The sequence below is a fragment of the Ptychodera flava genome, chromosome 16 (genome assembly GCF_041260155.1).
Source record: "Ptychodera flava strain L36383 chromosome 16, AS_Pfla_20210202, whole genome shotgun sequence".
Lineage (NCBI taxonomy): Eukaryota > Metazoa > Hemichordata > Enteropneusta > Ptychoderidae > Ptychodera > Ptychodera flava.
Window position 1 is genome coordinate 22,742,074 of NC_091943.1, and position 24,114 is coordinate 22,766,187.

The following is a 24,114-nucleotide window of genomic DNA, read 5'->3' on the forward strand; positions in this document are numbered from 1 at the left end:
AATGTTACGCTTCCTTTCTGATTTGCAATGCTTGAAAAATCACGACACAGGTTTAGCAGGGTTAAGATTTCTTTCGGTTCTGCGGTACATGGAAAGTCACTGAACGTGTACGGATCACAGCCGTGACCAATATATACATATAATGTATCAGGCACGCCTTCAAACACCTGTGTTAAGTGTTATCCACGGGCGTTCAGTGACTCTTCTATGCACTGCAGAGCAGAAAGAAAGAAAAATTTAACCCAACTGAATCCGTTTAGAGAAGAAAAACCCAAGCATCGCGGAGCGCAGTGTGACCCAGCGTCAATTATCCGTTATTTTGTCTTGTCGATACAGTTACCTCGATTCTTGTATCAATGCACAGGACAATGCCATTGTTAAGAACGCTATCGGCTGAGATCATACATTTTCACCATGCTAAAATATGCAGATTTACTGTATACTGTTCGGTGCCAGGCCACAGAAACTTCCCACTGCTCTGTCAACCATTCGTTCATCCATGTATCATTGACCTTTTTATACTCAGTGGTCTGTTACCTGTATTTCTGGAATCACTAATTTTTCACTCGGTGGTCCAATTAAAAAAAATGTGCGCCACCAAAACTGTGTTGCTCTACTGCGTCGGACGTTCTATCCGTAGATGATTAATGGATGGCTCCTTTGAAGGGTAAATCATCGCGCTCCTGGTCAACGTAACAGCATAATCTTCTTTAAAAGATGCGCCCAAATTCAATGTGCGTTCAAGGCTCTGTGAATCATCTGTGAAATTGTATCGCATCAGCTAAAAGCAATGTTCTAACCAACAACAACTTTTACGGGCGTCACGAAATTATGGACAGTGTAACTGAAGGAGCATCCACATCCAAGTCCGAGTGAGAAGAACCATACGTCGTTTAAGATAAAATATGTGTCTTTCTTACTTTAATGAAAGCTTTCAAATCCACATTTATTAAATATACAGTCAAAGGACCTCTTTTACCCGTATTTACTGAAGTTAATCACTGACTTTTCACTCGGCGTCGACGCAAAGAACGTGCGCAACCAAAATATGTTGCGCTCAAGTAATGACGTTCTAATATAAGGTATGGATGACACGCCTCTTTCACCATATAAGGATATATGCAAATAAGTCATAAAATCAACAATAGAAGAGTGACAGCAAAGATTATAGTTTTGATGGCGTATTTCGACACTTTGGTTGTCTAATTTTCCGATAAAGTCCCTCATGTCCCATTGTTATATATGTCCGATGTCTTCCACTGTCCGCATGGTGTCATTATTGTCATCAATCCAGGTACTGGATTTTTCGCTTTTCGGAAAGACTTCATTTGGCCTGCACATGAATAACAATTAAAAAGTACGAGAGTACCGTAAGTGAATTCGATTAGCGATTTCAATTATTGCTGCGTTTTACCGAAATAAACTAATGATTATTTCACTAAAATACAAAATATCGAATCCTGTTTACCAATAGAAAGCGCGCCACCACCGTCTCATCAGTGATATGATGAACTTGAAAACTGAAATACAAAGCCTACATAGTAGCAATGGATAAAAATAGTTACTCGATGTCACTCTATTTTAACGAAAGTTTACAGAACTGGCACGAATAATAATGTATCCTGAAATCGCAGCACTACCTTTATCTACTTACTTTGACTTGTGCCGAACTAACAGGTATATCGAGAGTCCAATCACAGCGCCAACAACGGCAGTTGATAACAAGACGGCGATGGCAATCACGATTACTGCAAAGAAGAATATGAGTTCATTCGGTTGCTTTCATTTTTTAAATGACTCTTTTCTACACGGTCATATTCCTTCCTTTTTTCATTTTTGTTGCCTGTTTTTTATGACAGTTTCTTACCACCGATTTCAAAATTAAAAAGGAACTTTTTTCAATAATTTATTGAGATGCTGAAATAAGTTCTTGAAGATGGATTTTGAGCATAGATCACAACATAGTGCCGAGTTTGAAGTGTGGTTTGTGAGAAGAGTATAAAGATTGGATAGTCTTTTACAAAGACTAACCTCTGAAAAGTCTTCCAAACAAAGTGTGCATAACCACCAATATTGCACACCTACGTCTGTAACCTATGGAGTTTCGTCGTACAGTAAGTTTCGGTATCAGAGGACGCGGAGTACAATAACTTTAGGTGTTATTGGACGCTATTTGACCTTTGACCTCAAAACACCTTTACGTCAACGCGAGGAAAAAGAAGAGAATATTTTACATTTTTACAACAATAAATACTTCTTAACATTCAGTACTTCACAAAGCAAATCATGGTCAGTCCAAAACCGGTGAATTTGAGTGAAATTATGCTGCTGACGTAAAATTTCTACCACGCGCACTGCGCAGCGCGGGTTGAAATTTCATTCTGTGCGCTTAGCGGACGCGCTGAACGCGTTCCAAGTCTGCTCGCGATCGCTCAGTGCAGAAGCATCCAAAAACGCCTAAATTTCGACTTTTTTCAAGTAAAGTTGGACTAAAAAGGTGTATAATAATAAGGTTATTCACAAAATACCGGGATTTATGTCCTCGTACATCGTACGCTAAGGTATTGTCCTCGACGCTACGCGTCTCGGACAATACCTCCGCTGCACGATGTACTCGGACATAAATCCCGGTATTTTGTGAATAACTTTATAATATTGCACCACGTAAATCATGGGCCATCAAAGAAGCCGTTATCAATGTGCAAATCAAATCCACACCGCATCTAAATAAGGCAGAACTCGCCTCATGGATAGATATTCGTACTCTCAATTTGTTTCAATAATTTTCTGAGCTACCGCTTGTTTCGGCTCATTTTAAAGTTCTCGGAAAGAGAAACATTTTGAACATTATAGTTGTTTTTGGAAAATCGAAAATTAAATTTTCCCCCATAGACTTCGCACAGGAAAGGCGGCCACTTTGAATATCAAATATCTGGAAATATTTGTAAATTTGTTTTTCTAGACTAGTGAAAAACTTCGCACGGTGACTCATGCATTTTTGTTTGTGATTTGTTTGTAGGTAGTTTGTGATAATGAGAGGAGTCTGCCCTCGCGACTCTCCAGAGTTCGTGAATTTTTTACTTATTTATACACTTTTATTGAGAGGCCGACTTGCTTTACGGTAATTTTCATCGGGGCTCTTTCAACATTGGCGCCGACGTCAAGCGTCACGGTGCACTTTGCACAGTGAGAAAACCCCCCCTCTACGGTGAGTATATAGCACTTGATCATGCATGCCTTTTTGGTGGTCATAGGATGAGTGATAGCCACGGTGTATTGGCGACAGCCTGGCATTGATTTTGGAAAACACAACATTCCGACAGAATAGTCTGTTGGTTTCGTATGTTGGTTTCGTTGTATTGTTTTGTTTGTTTGTTTGTTTGTTTGTTTTTCGATTTTTTAATGTTATATCAAAGGTATTGTTCCAGCACCACCCAAGGTCGAACAATACTCTCCTGTTGTCGTTCACACAGGTATACTTTCTTTGTTCTGAGTGGGAAAGAAAAAACCGCTCACGAATGTTCTCGCACAGGAAAGACATTTTTGGCAACCGGTCGATTAAATCGCACTTGAGTTGTATCCTCTGGTTAGATCTAAAATACTACTGTTTACTTCATTGTGGGGAAAAATCAAGACCTGTTTACTCAAGAAGGCATGCCAGCGTCGTTACACCGCCATCAATGGTAATAGTAAAGTGATAAATGAAATGTCAAGTCTTCATATACACAATGACTAAACATAGTACCATGGATTTCCGTTGCCCTGTGTACATTATACCCTCGTTACGGGCAGTCAAATAACTTAAAAGTTTTTCAATGCACGAATTTAATACTTTAATCATTGAAACTCATATTTTGGCTCACATGAATCGACAAATGTCACTGCGCTCTGCCGGTCCAAATGAACCCATTATTTTTAGAAAAGTTAGAGGAGGTTGTTCGGTTACGATCGGACTACAGAGGCCACACCATCCAACCGATGATATTTGAATATAGAGGGGTTGGCTGGCATGGCGTGCTGCGTCAGAATTTATGGACTCGATATCAAGTCCCTTATCTTGAATAAATAAACTGAACGCTGCGGGGTTAAACTTTGACAGCGAAATTATTATCTGTGAGTCAACTTGGTCGCCTTAAATGAACTCTAGAGCGCAAATAGATCGATACACCGTACTGAGAACTGTTGTCTCGCGTCTGGTTTTTGTGGAGGGACTGTGGTTTCAGCAGGCATCAGAAGACATGGTCTGTGTTCTCGTGTGAAGGGCCCTGGAAATCCTCCCGGTTGCGGTATCAGCGAAACTTTGCATAGCTTACCTGAAGAAAGAGAGCTAGCTTGTTCTTCATTGTCGCCAGGTAAGTCGGTTTCTGCTCCTGTTGTCACCGTTCCAGTTGATATATAATAAAGGAAGATAAATCGTTAGCTGCGTGAAGGGAGTTGAGCTACAGCAAGATTACTTGAACCGCAGTTCCAGCGACTTTAAAATGTGCGACTATCCGAACACTTATGCGTGCTATGCGTTGCTGGAAGTCGGTTGTCCACAAGTTTTTTTTCCTGAAATTCATCGCTTTTGTCAGTATTTTGGGCTCGTTTGTGCCCTTTTGACAATTGAAGTATGTGTTGGGCGTGACTTGTAGGCACGTACCAGTCATTTTTGAATGAAATTGTTTGGCAGTTGTACAATGATGCTATATAGTTATTTATGTGACAAGCACGAGGTAGCGAGGGGGTTGTGTGTTCCTCGCCATTGTGAACAAACTTTTAAGGCGTTTGTGATTCACATTAAATTTTCTGCCCGTGAGTGAAATAGACGATCGCCTTGTTTAAACGCGGAGAACACTAAAATCCATGCAGGAATTAAATAAACACTGGCATTAGACGTATTCTCGTTTCAAGACATCCACAGGATAGAAACTAAAGATCAGTAAAGCTGGAAAACAAATATAAAATGATCCAAAGAGTTGTCGAATTAAGATACATCAAATGAAATATTGAATTATGATAGCCACAATAGATTAAGTAGTTAGCCCGGTAAAATCATCTCTATGGCCTGACTACTACGGTGTCGCGGCCGTTCTTTCTGGCTGACACCGTCACTCAGGCGGGCGTCGACGTCTCTGTCTAGATGAATGCCGTGGTATCGCGGTTTCAAGTATCTAAGTTCAGAAGTTGTAGAGAAATATACTGATAGAGGAGTTGAAATTTTGTACTACAATCGATAGAGGTCGATCACGCCCATGATAGGAAATGTTTTAATTTGAGCATATTTTTTAGAGCATCGTGTGATTCGGTGGGGAAAACTAGGGCCGTGGAAGGGACTTTACAGCAAAACCCATCAAATGTATCACATGACACTAATTATGCCCTCTGGGTATCTCAATGTCCGTTTATTATCACCAACTGATGTCGTTGATTGCGAGGATTACCAATAGTAACCAATCAGCGACAGAGTCTCATCAAGTTTCATCCTGCGACCAACTTTGCTCGTTCTCTTTACGGGTCAAAATTCCCGTGATGCATTGCCAAGCAGAAAGAACTCTTATGCCAAGTCAGTGTTACATGTGACTTTGTATACTTTGATTCAGAAAAATGTTAAACTATTCCCTTCCGAATTCAAGAATTAAAATATCAGGTGTCGCAGAGCAACATTTGGTGCTAGAGAAAAAAATTACCCAATAACACGATTGGAACTAATTTTGGATACTTGGATCTTTAGTGTTATATCACCAACAGCGAACCAACTGAACACCTAACACTGTTTCTCAACAGTGTTAGGTGTTAGGTGTTCTATAGCTCTATAGGTTTAGGTGTTCTATAGCTGAATGTTGCGATATTACAAATTACTCATAAAAACAAGTGTGTAACTTAAAAAGGAAAGCATATGAGGTTACATTTGCAGATTATATCGACATCACTGCACCATCCAATTATCCCAAATTAGTTCCAATCGTGTTCAATACATTTATCGACTCTTGAAATTTAAAAAGGCAATTATCCTCGTGTAAAGTCTATGGGAGAATATAAAATTTCAATTTTAACAAAAACAAGCTGGTGAAAATTTTTGTCACTCTATGGGCTTTAAAATGAGCCCCAAAAATTGGTAGAGCAAAAAAGATTTGTAAAAATTTGAGTCAAAATATAGCTGTCGCCGTTCCATGAACACAATCGAATTATGTCGTCTTCGTATATACGAGACGGATCTGTAGATCAGTGACGTGGATCGATAAGAGGAAGTAATTCGTGTCGTACAGAAACCGTCTAAATTCCTCGGAAAGATTTTCTGCGCGACTAAGCACCGTTTTCGATTCTCAAGCGAATTAAAGGTCGTTAACCTTGATTGGAAACAACGACAAAATGTTTGATCAAAATGAACGTGGCGAAGAAATGTTGACCGAGCTCTTGACGGTATATGAACGGGGGCGCTTCTAACAAAAGCCGGAAGGAGATTATCGTTAGCGCTGAGGAGTGGATTAATTGTGTGTGGTGTCTTCTATCTTATCGAAAGATACCATGCTACGGTCTGTCACTAGTGGCGATTGATTTTGCAGCGATAATGAGGAACATGGGAGATTTGGTAAACAGACTGAAACCACTGTTCAAATGGAACATAAAAATGAGAGAAACTACAAAAATAAAATAAAGAAGCATTGAAAAAATTCAATGCAATTATGTTTCGACAGATCATTCGTCAAGTTGATTGTTTGCTTTGGTGCCGGTTTTGTTTTTTCTTTCGTTTGTTGTTGGTTTTTTTGTGTCTTTTTGTTTGGTTTGCTTTCATGTGATTTAGTTCTTGGTTTAAATAAGAAAGCAGAAAAGAACCTAAAAACTTATAAATATAGATTACGCTTAAAACATTTTTTACAATAAGTGTTGTAAGAATAATCTCTGGTGTACCAGTCACAATGGTAGGGAGATAGAGACAAAGGTAGGCCGTAGACAGCGCCACTACCGCGTAACTTGTCTACGTATTAGTAACCTCGTGAGAATTCTCCTTCACATGTGTTGAGCGGCAATCACATAGACGACTAACATATGAATAGATGTAAAACAGATTTCGCATACAATATTACAATGATATAGTGTTTACAAGAGTTAATGTATAATAAGAATGCGACAGTCCCTAACTAATACTTAAGACAAATTCACGAAGACATAAAACCAAAGGAACTCGTAAAACTACCACGTTTGTTGTCGTTGTTGTCGTGTTTGTGATTACAATAAGAGTTCACACATCAAATCGCAAACACGCATTATATATCGGTCGACTGTTGGTAGAGTTAATACATGATTTACACATTTTCTAACAGCAGCTCATGCATTCCTCGTTAATCGCCGGTCACCAAGATCCGAATAGGTGATATATGAGCAGTTGGCCGCGCTAAGTGCGTTTTACGTTTCGATATAAAACTTTAGTTTTTCGCTTTACGTGTGAATGAAACAACTACCTAAGGCCGATAACTTGTAATACAATGTTATTAAACTATTGTTTTCGCTCAAAAATCACATTGTCTTCATATTCTCCCTTAAGTATTTGTAAATACAAGCCTTACCAACACAACTCATTGTGTACATCATGAATTGTTATTGTTGACAAATGAATTTCAGTCCAGACCCTGACAAATATTCAGTTATCAACAATAACATGAGGCATTATACACGTACACGATGTGTTGATAAGTTGGCCATCGGTCATTGCGACATGATGTTGAGAGCAGAACAATGGGGTGAAATTTATAAACAGAATGGCAACACTGAAAGTGTATTTTTGAAAGCTTTGGATCTTCTCGCAGGAAATTAAACCTGCGAGCGTTGTATTTTTCCTAACAAAATTTTAATGCAACAACCAATTTTATGAACTTTTTTGTAATTTTTTTTTTTGATAATTTTGGACCAAATGAACGCAACATTTCATTAACCACAGTTTTTTATCAAAATTTTGGCAAAAATCTGACCAAAATTGCCATAGGTATATTTATAAGGAAGACAAAAACTGATTTTGGCGTTCAAAGGGCCAGGAGAGCACGCAGTATTTGAGATACGTAGTACGACAAGACGGTGTGCATCATATCGTTCAACTATACTCACAAATCTGGAGCTGGTGCCGTTTTCAAGTCTCAGTGTCTACGTTTTGTAGACCTCATACGCGCGCAATCTGCTAACTCCAGTTTGTAGATTGTCATTTTGAAATTTGCGTGTCGTCTGTTCACTTATAGATTGTTTTAGCCACAAAAGTTGTATTAGACAATCTTTGGTTCTCTCTTTTCTTGTCATGTGATTGTTTTTGAATTGACAACAAGTGAAAAAAGGATTTCTGCACATTCTGATGACGGGAAACCATTGTCTAATCCGTTGTACTTTGGATCAATTTATCTGTCGGTTACGACTGATCCTCTGCCCCAGAGGATTAAACCAGCGCAACTGCATCGATTTTCGTTGTCGAACTTTATGATGTGTAAGTTTCGGAACACTCTTTTGTGTGGAAAAATAGCTGCACGTTCTTCAGTTTCCTTTGCTTAATCTACCTCATAATTATCATACATGTATAACTGAACTGAAACATTGGGATTTTGTCATATATTGCCGACGGGGTCATCGACATGTCCCCAGGTATCGACCTATATGGGTGTTAACAATGTTTTCGATAACACGCTTTTCGTGCCTAGACGTGTGCTTGCGATTTAACTGTCCTTGTTAACTAAACATTGACCATGAACGGAACAAAAACAGTAATGAGATTGGTTTAGCGTTGGTCCCGAATGACCACGACGAATTCGCCCATAGCTATTCGCAATTCATGGCGAAAAATGCGCAGGCCCGAATGTCGTTGTCCTGGATACTGATTCTATGACGACAGTTTGTTGTGCCTAATAAATAAGAGAGGCGTGACATGTGAGTGGGTATATTATCTGATAAGAATCACTAATGCACTGCTCTGTGTCAAGAGTGGTTGGTGGACTGCGTTTTTAAACATGTTCCCCATTGTCGCGCAGTCAGATCTATCAAATTTTCAGCAAATAAAGCTTCAACTCGGACGTTCACCTCGCTAAAATACAATGGAGAAACTTCAACTTGCAGTCAGTCTATTGAACTTGTATTCCGATTGCGTGCATTGTAAATGCGCAGTCTAGTCTCAAATAAAATTTGTAGGCATGGCGACCATTTTATATATATCATTCCTATTCATCTACCTGTTTTCCGATTAGTTAAACTGACCTGAATAGGGTGGTCTTGTCTTAAATGAACTGAATGCGGATACCCACTTTATTTTCGCAGTTCGTTTCGGTAAGCCATCGTGTTTTATCAGTTATGTGCAAGCACGGACATAAAAAGAGATCTCTTTTTCGCGTCCATACACAGGGTATGTTACCTGCAGAGTATCATATCGAGAGATAACAGTTCTAACTTTCGTTGATTTTTTCTTCAAATTTCTTTGACTCGTAAATTTGACCATAGTACGCAGTGAGCTCCCAGTATTTACTGTCTATGTATAATAATAATTGTTCTTGATCTTTTGACGTACATGTCTTTTGACGTCAAACTGAAGGTAACTTTAATAATGAAAGTTTGAGCAATATTTTAAATCTTGCCTTTCCGAGACGCAAACTATGTAACTTTTGATAATTTTTACGTATGCTGATTGTCAACGCCCCTAATTTACACAAACATTCGTTTTTGTTTTTTAACGTTTATGTATAAAATGACATTTACTTAAAGTAAAGTATTTTAATTGTCAAAGTCGCATTGATGTTTCTTACGGAAGATATGGAGAAAGTCTTGGATGAGTGAGTTATCTTCGTTACACCGGACAGACTACTCATGTTGCTTCGGGGGGGGGGGGGGGACAATGTAAAACGTCAAGCAAATATTGCAATTAGTTCTCGGTACATTCTCGCAAGTTGAGACAAGATGTCGTTTCGGTGTTATCGTTAAGGAATGAAGTCTATGTTGAGTCACGGTTTTACGGAGGGACCGGTACAGACTCTTGTTCCACAAGGAGCGAGAAGTTCAAAGTCAAAGTCGAGTTTTAGTGATCGTAGGCCGTCAATAGTCTGCCTGATAGTTACCCCTCGTTGTGAAAATACGGCTGAACTAATGACGTCATCAGCGGTAAGGTCAAAGACTCCTATGTAGTTGCCATGCTGAAATGAGGTCATCCCGCGAGGTCAAATGGCGCCCGCTCGTCAGCGATTTATTACCACCGCTAAACCTATACATGTATTTGAGTTTGGAAGTGTATTGAAAAACTTGAGGGAAATCAATATTATGGCAGACTTTGTGAACTTTATGAGATAATTGTGGCGCGAGTGAGACTAATCCATGACATTTGAAGTGTTTATGGTAAATGTAATCGGTTTATTACCTGTTAATGTCTCAGCTGACGTTGTTCCATCAGTGATTGCTGTAGGAAATATTGAGAAAGAGTTTGTAGTTATGTCTGCCAACGTTTTCGATGAAGAGGTGGGCTCAACTGCTGTGCTTACTTCTGCATACGTTGGGACTAATATCATAAGATTGTGCGTTCTGTGACAGTTCTCGCGCGAGTGGTTGTCGCTAATGTCGTATTTTCTTATCATAAAAATAATAAAAAGATGCAGTCGCCATTTACTATTTTCATCACAATGAAAAAATGGCAGAGTTATTAGAACGCGTGAAATAAATAACACATATAACTGGAATGTCGATATAGTTTACATTGCATTCGGCCTCATTGGATCAGATAGCAAAACAAAGATTAATTTTCACGTTGGCATTCCCATCCAATGGGAGAATGGAGGTTCATTCCGTCATAATGTTGTGCTGGGGCTTACAAGAATTGGGGAACGTCAAATTAAGTTCTGCCTTTTATGAGAAGTGAATTCACCTCTGATTTGAGAAAAAGCATAACCCCAGGTATTATATCCATGGTAAAAAGCCTCAGATGTTTTTGTATACAGTGTGAAGATCATATCACCCTCTCCGGTCCTTGTTATTAAGCTATGTGAAATCAACGGTAAATATACAGATTGCAAGAAGATAAAGGTAATAGATCAAAATGACCACAGCTCTTGGCTTCCTCCCTATAGTTATTACTATAAATAATTATACCTGTCGTGCTTGGGGTCGTTTTTAAAGTACCACTCGTCAATGACATCGAGGATATTGAGAAAGAGCTCGCATCCGCTGCAGTAGTGCCGTCCGAGGATCCTGGGTACAATGTAGTAGTGTGTTGTGTTGTGCTATACGTAGAAGTTTTCGGTAGAGTGGAGATTTCCACTGTCGTACTGGCTGAAAAATGAATTCCTTATATTTACAGTCTCTCAATGTACGGGTACCGTAAATGAAAGCGTTGTAGGCTGTCATTTTATATACTCAAAACCAACAAACATGCTTACAATGTGAAATTAGATTAAATTTGTGTGTGATAAATTGTAATATGGCAAAATTGTCTTGATTAATCTAAATTACGGTATGATGTACTGAAAACACAAACACGTTTGTAACAAGCTGTATATGTAACTCCTTAATGTATCTTTGAGCAGTGATTTAAAATATTTCTTTAGCGATCGGTGTCAATGTGGCCTCCAGAAGGCAATATCTGTGAGTATTTAAAGAGACAATTCAGGGAGAAAAAGATATATATATAATATATATATATATATATATATATATATATATATATATATATATATATATATATATATATATATTCAGACATACAGACATACATAAATTTACCTGCAACTTCAACGACGACAATATTTGACCTTTCCCCTAGATTACCAGCGTAATCCACTGCGACGAGCGCGACATAAAAGAGACCTAAATGGATTAAATCATGGTCTTGAACTTGAAATTTCACGGTTTCCTCTGTTCCACTTGGTTTGGGTGATAGTAATGTCCCCTCTAGCAGTGATGAGTCGTTGATTCGCTTTCCGGACGAAAAATTGAAGAATAATTCTGAATAATTCGAGCTGATGCGGAGATCATATTCTTTTGCTAAAGAAGATAACATAAAAGGTTTATATGATCCGGATAACTTCATTTTTGTCTGACCATTAAACAAGTGATTTCTTGGAAAAGGTTTTTCTGGTAAATTTTCTTCAGTTGTTGTTCTGTCTTTGAACTGTGTGTGTGAAAAGGGTCAAGGGTGCTATTGGAAGGAATGTGGTATGCGAAGTCATCATGCCTGGACAAGGATATGGGTTTCAATGGTACATTTTACTGAACGAGAAAGATAGCTGAAGTTAAATACTGACGGAAGCTGTAAAGCAAGGCTGGCGTGTGTCGTATGTATCTGATATTGCAAATACGCGAAGAAAGAGGACATGAAATTAACACTACCCTTCGTCACGGCAAACTATGAATATGCAAATGTAATCTCCCAATATCTGTTTAATGCTACCTCTCTTAACTCTGGCACCTTCACTGAAAGCAGTCAGAAAAGTTAGATCCCACGTTTGAGAAATGAAAATAATAACTTTTACCTGTTCCATTATGTATGTCATCCCCTGTGGCGGACCACGTCAATGTAACGATTACGTCATCATTGGCATTGCTCACATTTGCCACTGTGAGATCAACTATCCGACCAGGTGTGGTGACATCACTCTGAAGGCCCCGAAGATCTGCATTTGACTCCACCAACTTTGATATTTGTGGGTTCTGTCCCGATTTTATCAACATGTTTATCTCTTGTTCCTGGTCGAGAGAATTGTGGACAGAGTAATGCCACGTTCCTGTCTGGTGAGAGAGAGGTTTAAATCAGGTTTGTGTAGTCACAGACGGAGCATGCGTAGAAACTGGCGAGTTAGAGTAGTGTCATTCCTGTTTGGAAAGAGAAAGTTTTAAATGAGGGAAATACTTGAATGTTTTGTTGGTTTGTTAATCGTAAACGTGAAACAACTTAGTGCACAATTACATCTATGCCTCCTGTAGTATCAGAAAGTTACCCCTTGACAGTTACCACCCGGAAATCTCCCTTCCAACAGTTGGGGGTAGGGATGTAGTTAGTGTTAATGGATGGGTTATACAAACGTATATAGACAGGTAAAGTACCCTATGACCAGGGGTAAAAAATCATGAAACCCATCTGTTGGCTAAAAAAATAAATGCACGAATAGGTATGTTACCTCGTCTATACTTTGCGTATCTATGACGACAATGCGATCAGAGTAGCTGCTATGGTAACTGTTAGCGGATGACGTAATTTTCTGTCCGGAAGGTGTGGTAAGTTGCACTAAAACTGGTCTACAGCATTTTGACCATCTGACTTCGAAGATCGATATTCTGTCATGACTAGTGAGGGCGCCTGAATATGTACTATTTTCACTCAGTGTAAAATTGGCGACTGTGCTACTCTGTAATAATAGGAAGATATGTTAGTGATAGCTTTTAAAAACTTATCTTTAAGATTAAGAGTGGTAGATATACGTGTACATAGTCCACATTACACCATGAAATATATATTGAGACATCTTAAATACATAAAATGACCTTTATCGATTTTAGACCTAGTGAACTTGAGATGGAAGTTTATGGCAATTTATGTGGCGTATTCACGTGACGGCGCTTACCTTGTAAGCCAAGTTCGCTTTGTATGGATCAGCAATATGTTCCAACGTTGACATTCCGAGGGAAGAATAAGACAAGACGTTGCCACCTGACAATTTGAATCGATCAAAAGTTTAAATATCTACACGGTTATAAAGTAAACAGTTTGAAAATACATTTTCATTTTACGTTATAAAATTGATAAAACGTTTACGATGCCAATTTTGATCACCTGATATCTGCACTAAATCTTCCAGTGCTTGATCATGACCGCCGGGTATCTTCACCATGTCGACCACCACAGAATTGTTGATGACGTCATCGATGACGTCAGATATGTATGGCGCTTGGTTTTCTTCACCGTTGGATATGACGACTAGTCTTCCGCTAGAGTTCTCCTTGTACAGTTGCGATACTGAGGAATTCATCAGCATCTGCACACACAAAAATTGTCACAAATGTTTCATTTTGGTGAAGTCCGTGTTCAAGTTATCATGAGCCTATATTAGTACGTGAAGGTAGTATGCGCCTCGAAAGTGAAAGGCCTAAACTTTTGCTCAAACTTCCTTCAATGAAAATTTCAACCATTCTCTTACAAAATCAAGAATAAAGATCGGGGCTAACCGTACAAAGTTTGGTACCAGAGAAACAAATTATCTAGCCTTTACTGATATTTGATATTAAAAATGGCCGCCATGGTGTGTTAACTCTGCAGGGAAAATGAAATTGTTGATTTCCAAAATGCTCAGACGGTGACATTTTTTCTCTCTTTAAGAGCTTTAAAATGAGCCCCCGCAAGCGGTAGACCAGAAAAGAATATTGGAAAAAATAGAATCCGAATATCCGTCCCAAGGCTCATTCTATCTCATTCCTGGGTATTGCTGCTTCTCATTTGGAGAGTATGCTTAGTGAAAATGTTTTAAGTTTGTCTTGTATTCGACCATGTATGCTGGCACTGCGTAGGCATCAAATGTTACTTGTATATGATGATTTGATAATACAATAGACAAACTTGAAAACATTTATTGCAAAATTTAAAAAATGCTCGCGGGCTATATTGTTTTAAGCTTATGAAGAAAATCAGGCGAGCAATAATTTTTCTTCTCCGTCCTAGTTTGTCGGAGGGAGCGTAAACAAAAATTATGATCGTCTTCACCGTTACGAAAAAAGTGTCTCGCGAGGTACAAAAGGAAGTCGTGTCGCATCTTTTGGTAATTTGCAGGGTCTAGTTACCAATCGCTCAAGATGGAAAGCAAGTGTTTTATCTGCTCATCATGATCAAGTATAAACTATGCTTCCGGTAAAATTAAGAAAGACTGAGTGTACAATGAACCGTCACCTGTACTCCTTTCATTACCCCACTACCGATGCTAGTTGCGCCATAGACTTGGTCAGGCAGACTCGCCAAAAGGAGCTCCCGTGTTTCATTCCCTGTGATCGTCGTTAGAGGCGCTGCTTCAGTGGCCAGGTCGGAAAATGCCACCACTCCGGCCTGTGTTCCGTTTGGGAGAAACTCGGTGATGTAGTACGCGGCAACTTGTCTCGCTATCATGGATGTCTCTCCAGGCTGCAATACATTGACAATATACGTACATGATTATGTGTTCTACTGATTATAATAAGTTGAGGATTTGTACAACATTTCATGTTGTCTGAGAATCTGTGTTCAGCAATCACGACTTTCAAACTGCCTGTAGGTCAAATCACAAACCCTCCACAAAATTAGGACTGTGGTCAAATTAATGACCTTAAAACATTTTTGTGTGTAAGAAAACTCTCGACTTAGAACAAGATTATAAAAGTGCAAAATGCTTACGCCATTTTCTTTTTCTTTATAATTAAATGAACAAATGATTTCAAAAACAGTCTATCCTGTTCTCTAAATGCTATGGAAAGAAATTTTCTTCGAATAGTATTTTGAAAATACAAATTTATATTTGCAAAATGACGTCTTAAACGTTAATTTTGTGACTCTTTATGGGAAGAGTATAAAATACCTCAAGTTTGAATAGGATTATAATATATGTTGTATCAAAAGTACAGAAAAGTACTTGCCAATGTGCTGGCTGAAATATCCAACACGAGTACAACATTTACGTCGCTATTATTTCTTATGACTTTGAATTCGGGTAACGTTGATGGCGCTGTGCGAGAAGGGTTTCTCCCGCCGACGAAATCGATTGTATCTTCCATGACATCCCACACACTGCGCCCATTGCATAACGTATTGTGTCTGTTAGGAGCTTCGCTATTGTGTAGAGTGTGTGGACTGGACGCATCACTGTCGCAAAAATAGTCGACCTACGGGGATAAATGATAGATTTTACTGTAAAGGATTTAATTCCTTACTGTTGGATTTATGATTAATATTTTGATTTATGTTATCTTTTGATTATAAGTAATTCGCTGAAAAAAACACCACTCCTTACTCACCCCTTCCAAGTCTTGAATGTACATCAAGGACGCCGTTGCGTATTGGTAAGCATCGATGAGAAACACACATCCCTCTTCGTAGAGGGCAGTGTTTGGGTCGATCAGACACGGGCGAAATATTGGCGGGAACACGCTGTCGTCTATGTACAACGTAGTGCCGGTGATCGACAAACTACACCTCGTAGCTTCAACCTTTCCCGTCACGTTTGACAAATAAAAGTCAACCACGCCTGCTGTGGGATATTCTTCAAAAACGCCCCATCGGTAAGTTGCCCATTGCGTGGTGAGGTATCTTCCTAGACGTCAGATAAACGAAACGAAATAAAGTCTGTTTTCATTGAGTTTTCTTGTTTGCTTGTTTGTTTTTTACTCTTTCGTTCGTAAGTTTTGTTTCTTTTTTGTATCATAGTCTCGTAGAAGATTTAAAATCATACGTTTCTTCCTCGCCGGGCTGTACGTTTAAAATAAAAACGACGACTCCTGCGCACGTGTCATATGTTATTGAAAACCCCGCATTTACGAAATTTAATTTGTTTTTTGAATACGGCAGAATTTATGGAGTTTTGCGCCACTCTGCAGACGACAAAATAAACTCCAGCCTGAAAGAGCAGCGTTTTCGCCACAGAAATTCAGTTCAGTGCAATATTATAATTGAACCAATATATCTCGCCAACGTGCAATTTTGGTTTTGTTTGAGTTGAATCAGAAAAGTAAACACACTTGTCGATAACGGTAGATAGTCAAACATATGTAATACGCTTTTGATAATCTAATACGAAACAGATAATTCAATTAAATGTACAATGTAATGCATTGATAATTTCGTTCCCAAAGCTTAAACAATTTCCTTTTTCAATGTTATGACTTACTGATTGTCCATACTTTTACAACGGAAATTGATATAATCGAGTTAAATCGTGAAGTGAAGCTTTTTTCCGTCAACACTTTCCCCGTAATACCGCAATACTCTACAAAGTTTATACAAGTTATTACGACGATTAAAAAAGTGAAAGCGAAAATAAACTGAGCAAAATAACTCGTTTAGAAAGCGCCCTCTATACCTCTGTCGCCGTAAAGGTCCTGGTAGGTATCATCCAACAGATATGCGGGCGTTATATGGATGAAGTTGCCTTGCTGGCCGCATTGGCCGTCATGATTAACATACGGTCTGTTTGAATACTCTGGATTCGGACCCTCAATGATAATGTGGGCATCGTCATAATTCAATGGTGTTTGTATCTGGTACTCGGCTCTGGATGTCCATGATTCCGGTACAACGATTACGATTTCGCCGAAGTGCGCCCGCTGACGAGTCGCTTTGTAAAGAAACTCGGACGATTTAGTAAGGGCATCCTAGAACAAATCAGAGTAAATTATGTTCAATGGAGTCAGTGATAACGTAACATTTTACCTCGATCGTAGCACAAACAGGAAATTGCAAGAGCGACTTCAAGTTCATGTACTGCGCTCCGTATCTGCGCAGTACAGTTCCTTCATGTTTGCCGGAAAACGTTCGTGAAAGTTACGTCAAGTTGTTCTTTTTTTTTTTTTGAGAAAATTTCGAAATATAGTCTTGTCATTCAAGCTTGCCATATGTTTTACTGTAAAACCACACTGAATACTCCATATTGATAACTTGATTCTTAGCAAGTTGTATGAAGCACTGGTTGGTTGGCAGAAAATATACCCCTTCTCCGCCCCAAATCGTGATAGACGGAGGAAATTGACGGAGGACATACAAAGCTGTTTGAGCAAAAGGCTGTTTACACGTGATTTCTTGGCAGGCAGGAAATTTCTTCAGTGTCAACGGGCAGGAAATTTACCCCTACTCGGTGAACAACTCTAAAAACCCGGGGCCCAATCAGCGAGCAGGGATTTGATGACGTTTGAAGATGGCGATGGTGAAAACAAGTAACAAAGAGATAACAGTGGGAATTAGTGTGGTAGGGAGAGCATTAGGGAGTATTTTATGTTGGGGAGAGGTGAAGTGATTATTCAAAGCGTAGCGAAAGGGCAGTTATGAAAGCTTTGATTTTGCCTTGAAAATTTTGATTTCGTTCAAAATACGATACCACATTTGTGACATGAAACTCAATCTCCGAAAATTGGCTGGGTTCCCCCCCCCCACCCCACTGTGTGTAGAATAGTTTTATACCTTGTTTTAGAAATAATCTAGAAAAGCCCAAGCGTCGATTTTCTCTTCTTCTCAGAATTCAATCTCATAGTTAAAATATGCGAAATTGTATGGTCTTATCTGTGATAGTTTGCCAATTTCTTGCTGCGTGGTTGACAACGTAACGCTCTCCAGATCGCCTTACCATTCAATTAGCTAACTGTTACCTGTCCAAGTATAGAAGTATCTCCATGTGCGAATATGCTACAACTGTGGACAGTACAGCTCTGACAGCACTGTACCCCCCCCCCCCCCCCCACCAAGGCTGCTTGCTAGGAAATGTAACCATTTCGACTTGGTTTTCTAGTCATTAATATACTGACCTTTAAGCGCGGTATGACCTGATCGTCTTCAGTGACGTCTTCATGTACCGCTACCACCAAACCACTGTACACATTGTTGTCAAGCGTCAGCGTCGGCGTTGCCAACTCAAGTTTCCACGCTGACAAGACCAAGAAAAATGACATCAGACCCCCAAGTTCCATTACCCTTGATAAGGGGTAAATCGACAAGGTCTGACGTTTGACTCTGAGCGATTTCGAACGTCCCTTGTTCCAGCAAAAACTATCAGTGTTCAAAACGTATGATAAACACTCCCTGGCTATCAGCAAACTCTAACGGATTCGTATCGAAGAGGTTTACGACTGTGACGGTCAATGTAATTGCGTTTGAACTCCAATATTTGTTTTTTGATAGCGGTGAACATAACTTCTCATGCAAGACAAGCGCTTGCGGTGTTTACAACACGATTTCAAATCTTAATCACCGTCTTGACCTTTGACGCTTACAACGATATGTCTGGAATCTACTGTAGGTGTTTGCTTATATATTAGTCATGATGCTCAGGGACAATCTTTTCTCTATAATTTATTGCTTGTGAATTTCGTAATTCCTATTTTCTTACAAAAATTTTGTAATGGTCGCTGCTTTAGCAAAATGTGTTATTCTGTCTCGACATTTCTTCTTGTTGCTGCTGTAGAGCTAATGCGGTAAATTATAATACAAGAGATAGGCTTTGAGCATCCTCCATCAAGTTAGGGTAGTATGCGCCTCGAATTCAAAAAAAAATAAAGTTGTGTTCAATCGTTCCTCAAGGAAAAGTTCAACCATTCTTTTTTCAAAATTGATAATGAAAAGCTTGATACACCGCGCAAATATGGGTACTATGAAAACAAATTATCTTAGTTTTACTAACATTTGAAATTCATAATGGCCGCCGTTCCTATGTGAACTCGAAGAGAAAAAATTAAATTGCCGATTTTCAAAACTAAGACGGTATAAAGTTTACTTACTCCGAGAGTTTCAAAATGAGCGCACACGGGTGGTAGGTCACCAAATTTTTGCAATATATATGTATATATGTCCCCAAGGCGCGTTCTACCTTCAGAGATACGTTCACTGCCATGTCGTTGCCGGCTAAGTTTGCGTTACCTTGAAATCAAAACCAGAGACTGCCAACAAGCAGATTTGTAACAAGTATCTTGTGAATACAATATTCTCAGAAATATCTAGCCCTTTGCGCGCCAACGTCAATTTTTGTCACCTTTGTAAAATGAAACTCAAACAATTTCTTTCACAGTTTCTAAGAAATTATGATAAAAAACTGAAGCTAATAGGATATCATGTCAATTCAGTTCAAATCCATTATAAAAATTACAGAAAAATAGACAAAAATGTACAAAATGTTGCACTAAAATTTTGGAGGGATAAATATGGCACTCAGAGGGTTAAGGAATTCAAAATTTGGCGGTGTTCTGACCAACTCCTACAGTTGAGCTTCTCCTACGTACCCTTCGAAAACCCATTGCTGGCCCTCTCTCCGCGACATGGTCTTACCCTACGTGTCACAAAAGGGATGAAAACAACTGAATTGTACTCGTCGCCAACTTGGTGAGAAATTTTTAAGTTGCCAGCTGGGCTACAGAATAAAATTTCGCTTTCCGCTGATGATCAAAATAATTCCACGATATTTCTTGCAGCCGACGTGAGACACATCGCTCGCCCGCCGAGAAATCGCTTACGACTCGTGATATACCTTATTGAAAGAACAGCTTTGTTCACTACCGCGTATTTTCTTCCTGCGCTGCTGAACACATACAACGAGCAAGATCTGATAAATAGAAATATATTTAATTTTGATACGGTACATGTATCTTTCTACTGTACCATTCTCTCTTGAAAGCAATGCTAACTTCAGTCACCGTGTGTGGATGAGGTATCCAATAATTTACTTTTAACGACATAGTTTTCGTTAAGGTAAAATAATTAATGAGTTTTTGTTAAGGTATAAAATATTGTAATGTGTTACAGTGTACTCTGTCTCGGGTAATGTACTTTTCGAACACGTACTTCATCGAGCATGCGCAGATAATATCTGTACGCTAACAAAACGTTTGCCTATGCAGTATTGCCGCGCAGTTCAATTTGTTTTTATCGAGATAGTCTGGTGCCGAACAACACTAGTGAGCGTGAGGTAGTATGCGCCTCGAAACTAAAAGACTTACATGACTTATATGTTAACTCTTGCTCAAAACTTCCTCAAGTAACCTTTCAGTCATTCTTTTTCAAAATTAAGAAACAAACATCGGGGGTCGGTACAGTAATTCTTGAGATTTGTTACCGATATTTAAAAATCAAAATGGCACCATCCCTGTGCCAACCCCGGCCTATTAGGGGGAATTAAATTCTCGATTTAAAAAAAAAAACAAACAAAAACAAAGCGGGGGTGCTGTATTTACTGCGAGAGCTTCAAAATGAGCCCCTACACGCAGTTTGCCGGCAAATATAAGAGTGCGTACATCTGTTCCTGGGCCCCGAGGCGCGTTCTTCATCAAAGAGGATACAACGCAGTTCTGAAAGGGTGAGGGTGAATGTAAGTTACTTTGGAAATTATTTCATTTGGAAAGTCCTGCTCTCCGTGTTTTGTCTCGTTTCAGTTATTGGGTGTCGGGTTTGCGTTGGTTTTCATGTCTTATGATTTTTTTGCGAATTTTGAGAGATTTTTTGACCGTGACAAATTTGATATAGTCTTTTCTCTGTCAGCGGAAAGAAGAAGCGACCGCGGCGCATTTGATAATTGGCGTTTGGAGCTCAGCGCTACTTGTGTCAACTCTAAAATGACATGAACAGTGTTTTAATACCGATTATGTTTCCATCGTGCCAGCGGCAACATTTACTGCATTTGTAAAACGTCTCAGTAATTGGAACGTGAAGTGGAAATGATCATTCACGTAAATTGGCGGAGAAAATTATGAAAATTAAATTGACCGTGAAAATTTTACGTATTTCATCAGCATGAAGGAATTTCGCCATGTGTTTAATGACGTAATTGTAACTTAATCGAGTAAATTCACAGGCAAAGACTAACTTATGTTATTATTTCAGTTTAGGGGTCGACCCTGAGATCTTAATTGGAAGGGTGGTTAAAAATGATAAAAGAAATCGGGCCGCGAAAAAAATCGCATAACCGTCCCTCCGAAGATCCAACGGTACGCAGTCCGTCCCTCAATGAGTGTGGAAAGAGCTCGTTGCATTATGGTACTTTCGTTGCCAGGCAACCTGTCAACCTTTGTTGGCTTGCGAACGGCAGTGACGGTAGACCGCACACACATACATACAGCGAAAGTCCACAGGTTTTCATGGGATAATATGATATAATGAACATCATGACAGTGCACTGCAAGGTTGTTTGCCGAGATATCCGCTGAAACAACGATGCGCGATATGCGCATGCCTTCGATGGTCGGCTCGTTAATATCGAACTTCCCAATTCTCCGCTACAAAAACTTATGAAGTGTCAACACCTGTAAGCCGGTCCTACAATGACTAATTCTCTAAGTTTACTCATTTCAATAACACATCGTTTCACTGAAGGACGTCGGTAGCGCTCAAACGCCCTGAAATTCAGTGTAAGATAAACCGTAAGAATAAGTTGGTAAAACGTGAACTATGGATGAAGTCGATTTAACGACCTACTGCAAATCATGGGCACTGTACCGGTATACAATGTATACAATGCAAGGATACAATGTCGGGACTCAAAAATGCCTCAGACTAAGTTGAGACAAAATGTTCAATCAATCAATCTTTATTATACTCAACTCACACTAGCAGAGAGTGTGGTATGGTACATTCCAAAATTGGACAAAGTACAAAACTGAACACTTTCAAGAGGACACAAAGTATCCAAGTTGTACAATAAGCAAACTGTTTAACAGTGGGAAGGCTACTGGAGGGTCAGCACAAATCAGTGTTCTTCAAGAATATAGCAAGATCTAGAAAATTATACTCCATAACCCTTTTAAGGGCCGTTTCTTTTTGTGTGACACCGGAAAAAGTGGAGCAATCTATTCCATAAAATGTTGCAAGTTGTTCAGGTCATAGTTGATTGACAAGTTGAGGTGACTTTCGCGCCTCTTTTCACGCAATAAAGTTAGTTCGTTGTTACACATCAAAGGAGAGACAGTGTCGTTCGCACTCTTAGCATCGTAACTTCCTCATCGCACATTTTAGAACCTGCTTCTAAATGTACCCAGCCACATTGAATGAATCTGTTTGACACCTGTGACCATAAGCAGTCGTTGTTGTTCTCCTTGTCGTGGTCCTCTTGTTTACTTGGTTCAATCCCGATGCATGTAACTGTGATGGTCAATAGCTGACAGATAACCTTTGACCCAATTTTTTATGAAGGACGACTAATTAAAAACCCTAATGAATTTTACTTTCAAATCTTCGCACGTTTGCTAAACCTCTGCCCGAGAAAACTGTGAATTTCTCGCGTTAAAGGGCCATTATTTGTAACTTTTGACCATTTTTTACCTCGAGAAATTCCATATTGGAGGCTCATATTTGTTGCAAAATTTTGTTTTACGAAGTGATGTTATAGCCACATAAAACTGCTAATTTTTGTTCAAACGTGTTGCCCTTCCGAGCTCGTTTGTTGACGTCTGGCATGCTCAGCGTGCTGGGGAGAACGCAGATATGGTGACGCCGCGATCACGCGAGATGTACAAGTTCACGTTTATTGCGGGATCAAAACAACATTGCGTCGTGGATTGCCAGACATCTGGCTACGCAACGTGCTCGGACAATGGACTACGACGTAAGTACCGGGCACAAGTAATGAATATTTATTTTGAAATTGCTGTAAATGGCTCGCGCAGGTGCAAAAGAATGCCTACGTTGCAATCCGCGTGTCAACAGAGTTTGTATTTCTGTCCGGACAAAAATTGAAATTTTCGTTGTAAAATCACATGTTATTCAGTTGTAGGGCACGTAAGATTTCCAAATAATATGCGATTCTCTGTTATTTGACAGGCTATTCAACATGAGCCAGTGCTCATTTCAATCAAAACTAACGGAAAAATCGCCAGAAGATACAGCTAATGGAACTTTAACTGTCAAGAATGAAATGCTAGGGTCACCGTGGGGGGTGAAAATTTTTGTATTGAGATGCAACTTTCATGTCGATCAGATTTATTATTTGTGATTATGGCCACTGTCTCCAGTGAAAACTCCATTGAAATATGTTGAGGATTTTTGCCTTACTCTAGACAAAAGTAACAGTTTCTAGCTTTTGAGAGTTCGAAAACGCATCCAAGGTCAGTACTCGTTCAAACGATGACATTTATCATGACCATACACAGGAGTTTTCTTATCATGCTGACACAATGATGATTCTTACAGATCAATTTAATTCGATTATCTGTAAGAGCAATCGATTTTTACAAAGCTTTGAATGAGTTCAATCGTATGTGTAAAAACACTTTTGCAAAACTTTATAAAGGTGTACTGTCATTGTGTTCGTGTTACTGCCGATGCGAGTCTTCGTGTAAAGCATTCATGGTTCCTGTAATCTTAGATTTTCTCTACACGGTATGGCTGAGAAGGAAGATAAAGAACTCACCTTCACGCTTTGACTTTAGCGAGATTTCTCCAACAACATTAGCAATCAAAACAACAGCAGCAATAACCTTGTTTGT

General features: G+C 39.2%; 2 protein-coding genes across 6 annotated transcripts in view; one reads left to right on the forward strand and one right to left on the reverse strand.

Annotated features, from left to right (window-relative positions):
• Positions 1-191: 191 nt before the first annotated feature.
• LOC139114329 (calcium-activated chloride channel regulator 1-like) lies at positions 192-19,215 on the reverse strand. 5 transcript variants are annotated; one of them, XM_070675979.1, is made up of 15 exons: positions 18,457-19,126; positions 17,022-17,313; positions 15,961-16,256; positions 15,583-15,828; positions 14,867-15,094; positions 13,760-13,961; positions 13,551-13,636; positions 13,107-13,334; positions 12,462-12,717; positions 11,713-11,973; positions 11,083-11,262; positions 10,358-10,396; positions 4,314-4,370; positions 1,655-1,748; positions 735-1,333 (listed from the first exon to the last, which is right to left on the reverse strand). In XM_070675979.1, exons 1-15 carry the CDS (start codon positions 18,616-18,618, stop codon positions 1,237-1,239), a joined length of 2,724 nt encoding a protein of 907 aa, XP_070532080.1. In that variant the 5' UTR covers positions 18,619-19,126; the 3' UTR covers positions 735-1,236. The 5 variants fall into 5 exon arrangements, with proteins under 5 accessions (XP_070532084.1, XP_070532082.1, XP_070532081.1 ...); XM_070675983.1 differs by lacking the exon at positions 13,107-13,334 and having other exon boundaries at positions 192-1,333; positions 18,457-19,215; XM_070675981.1 differs by lacking the exon at positions 4,314-4,370 and having other exon boundaries at positions 194-1,333; positions 18,457-19,127.
• LOC139114334 (uncharacterized) overlaps positions 4,202-24,114 on the forward strand; it is a 49,025-nt gene continuing 29,112 nt past the window's right edge. Inside the window, exon 1 of the transcript XR_011547849.1 lies at positions 4,202-4,352. The gene's annotated coding sequence lies outside the window, so the exon portion shown is untranslated. The remainder of the gene's footprint in view (positions 4,353-24,114) is intronic.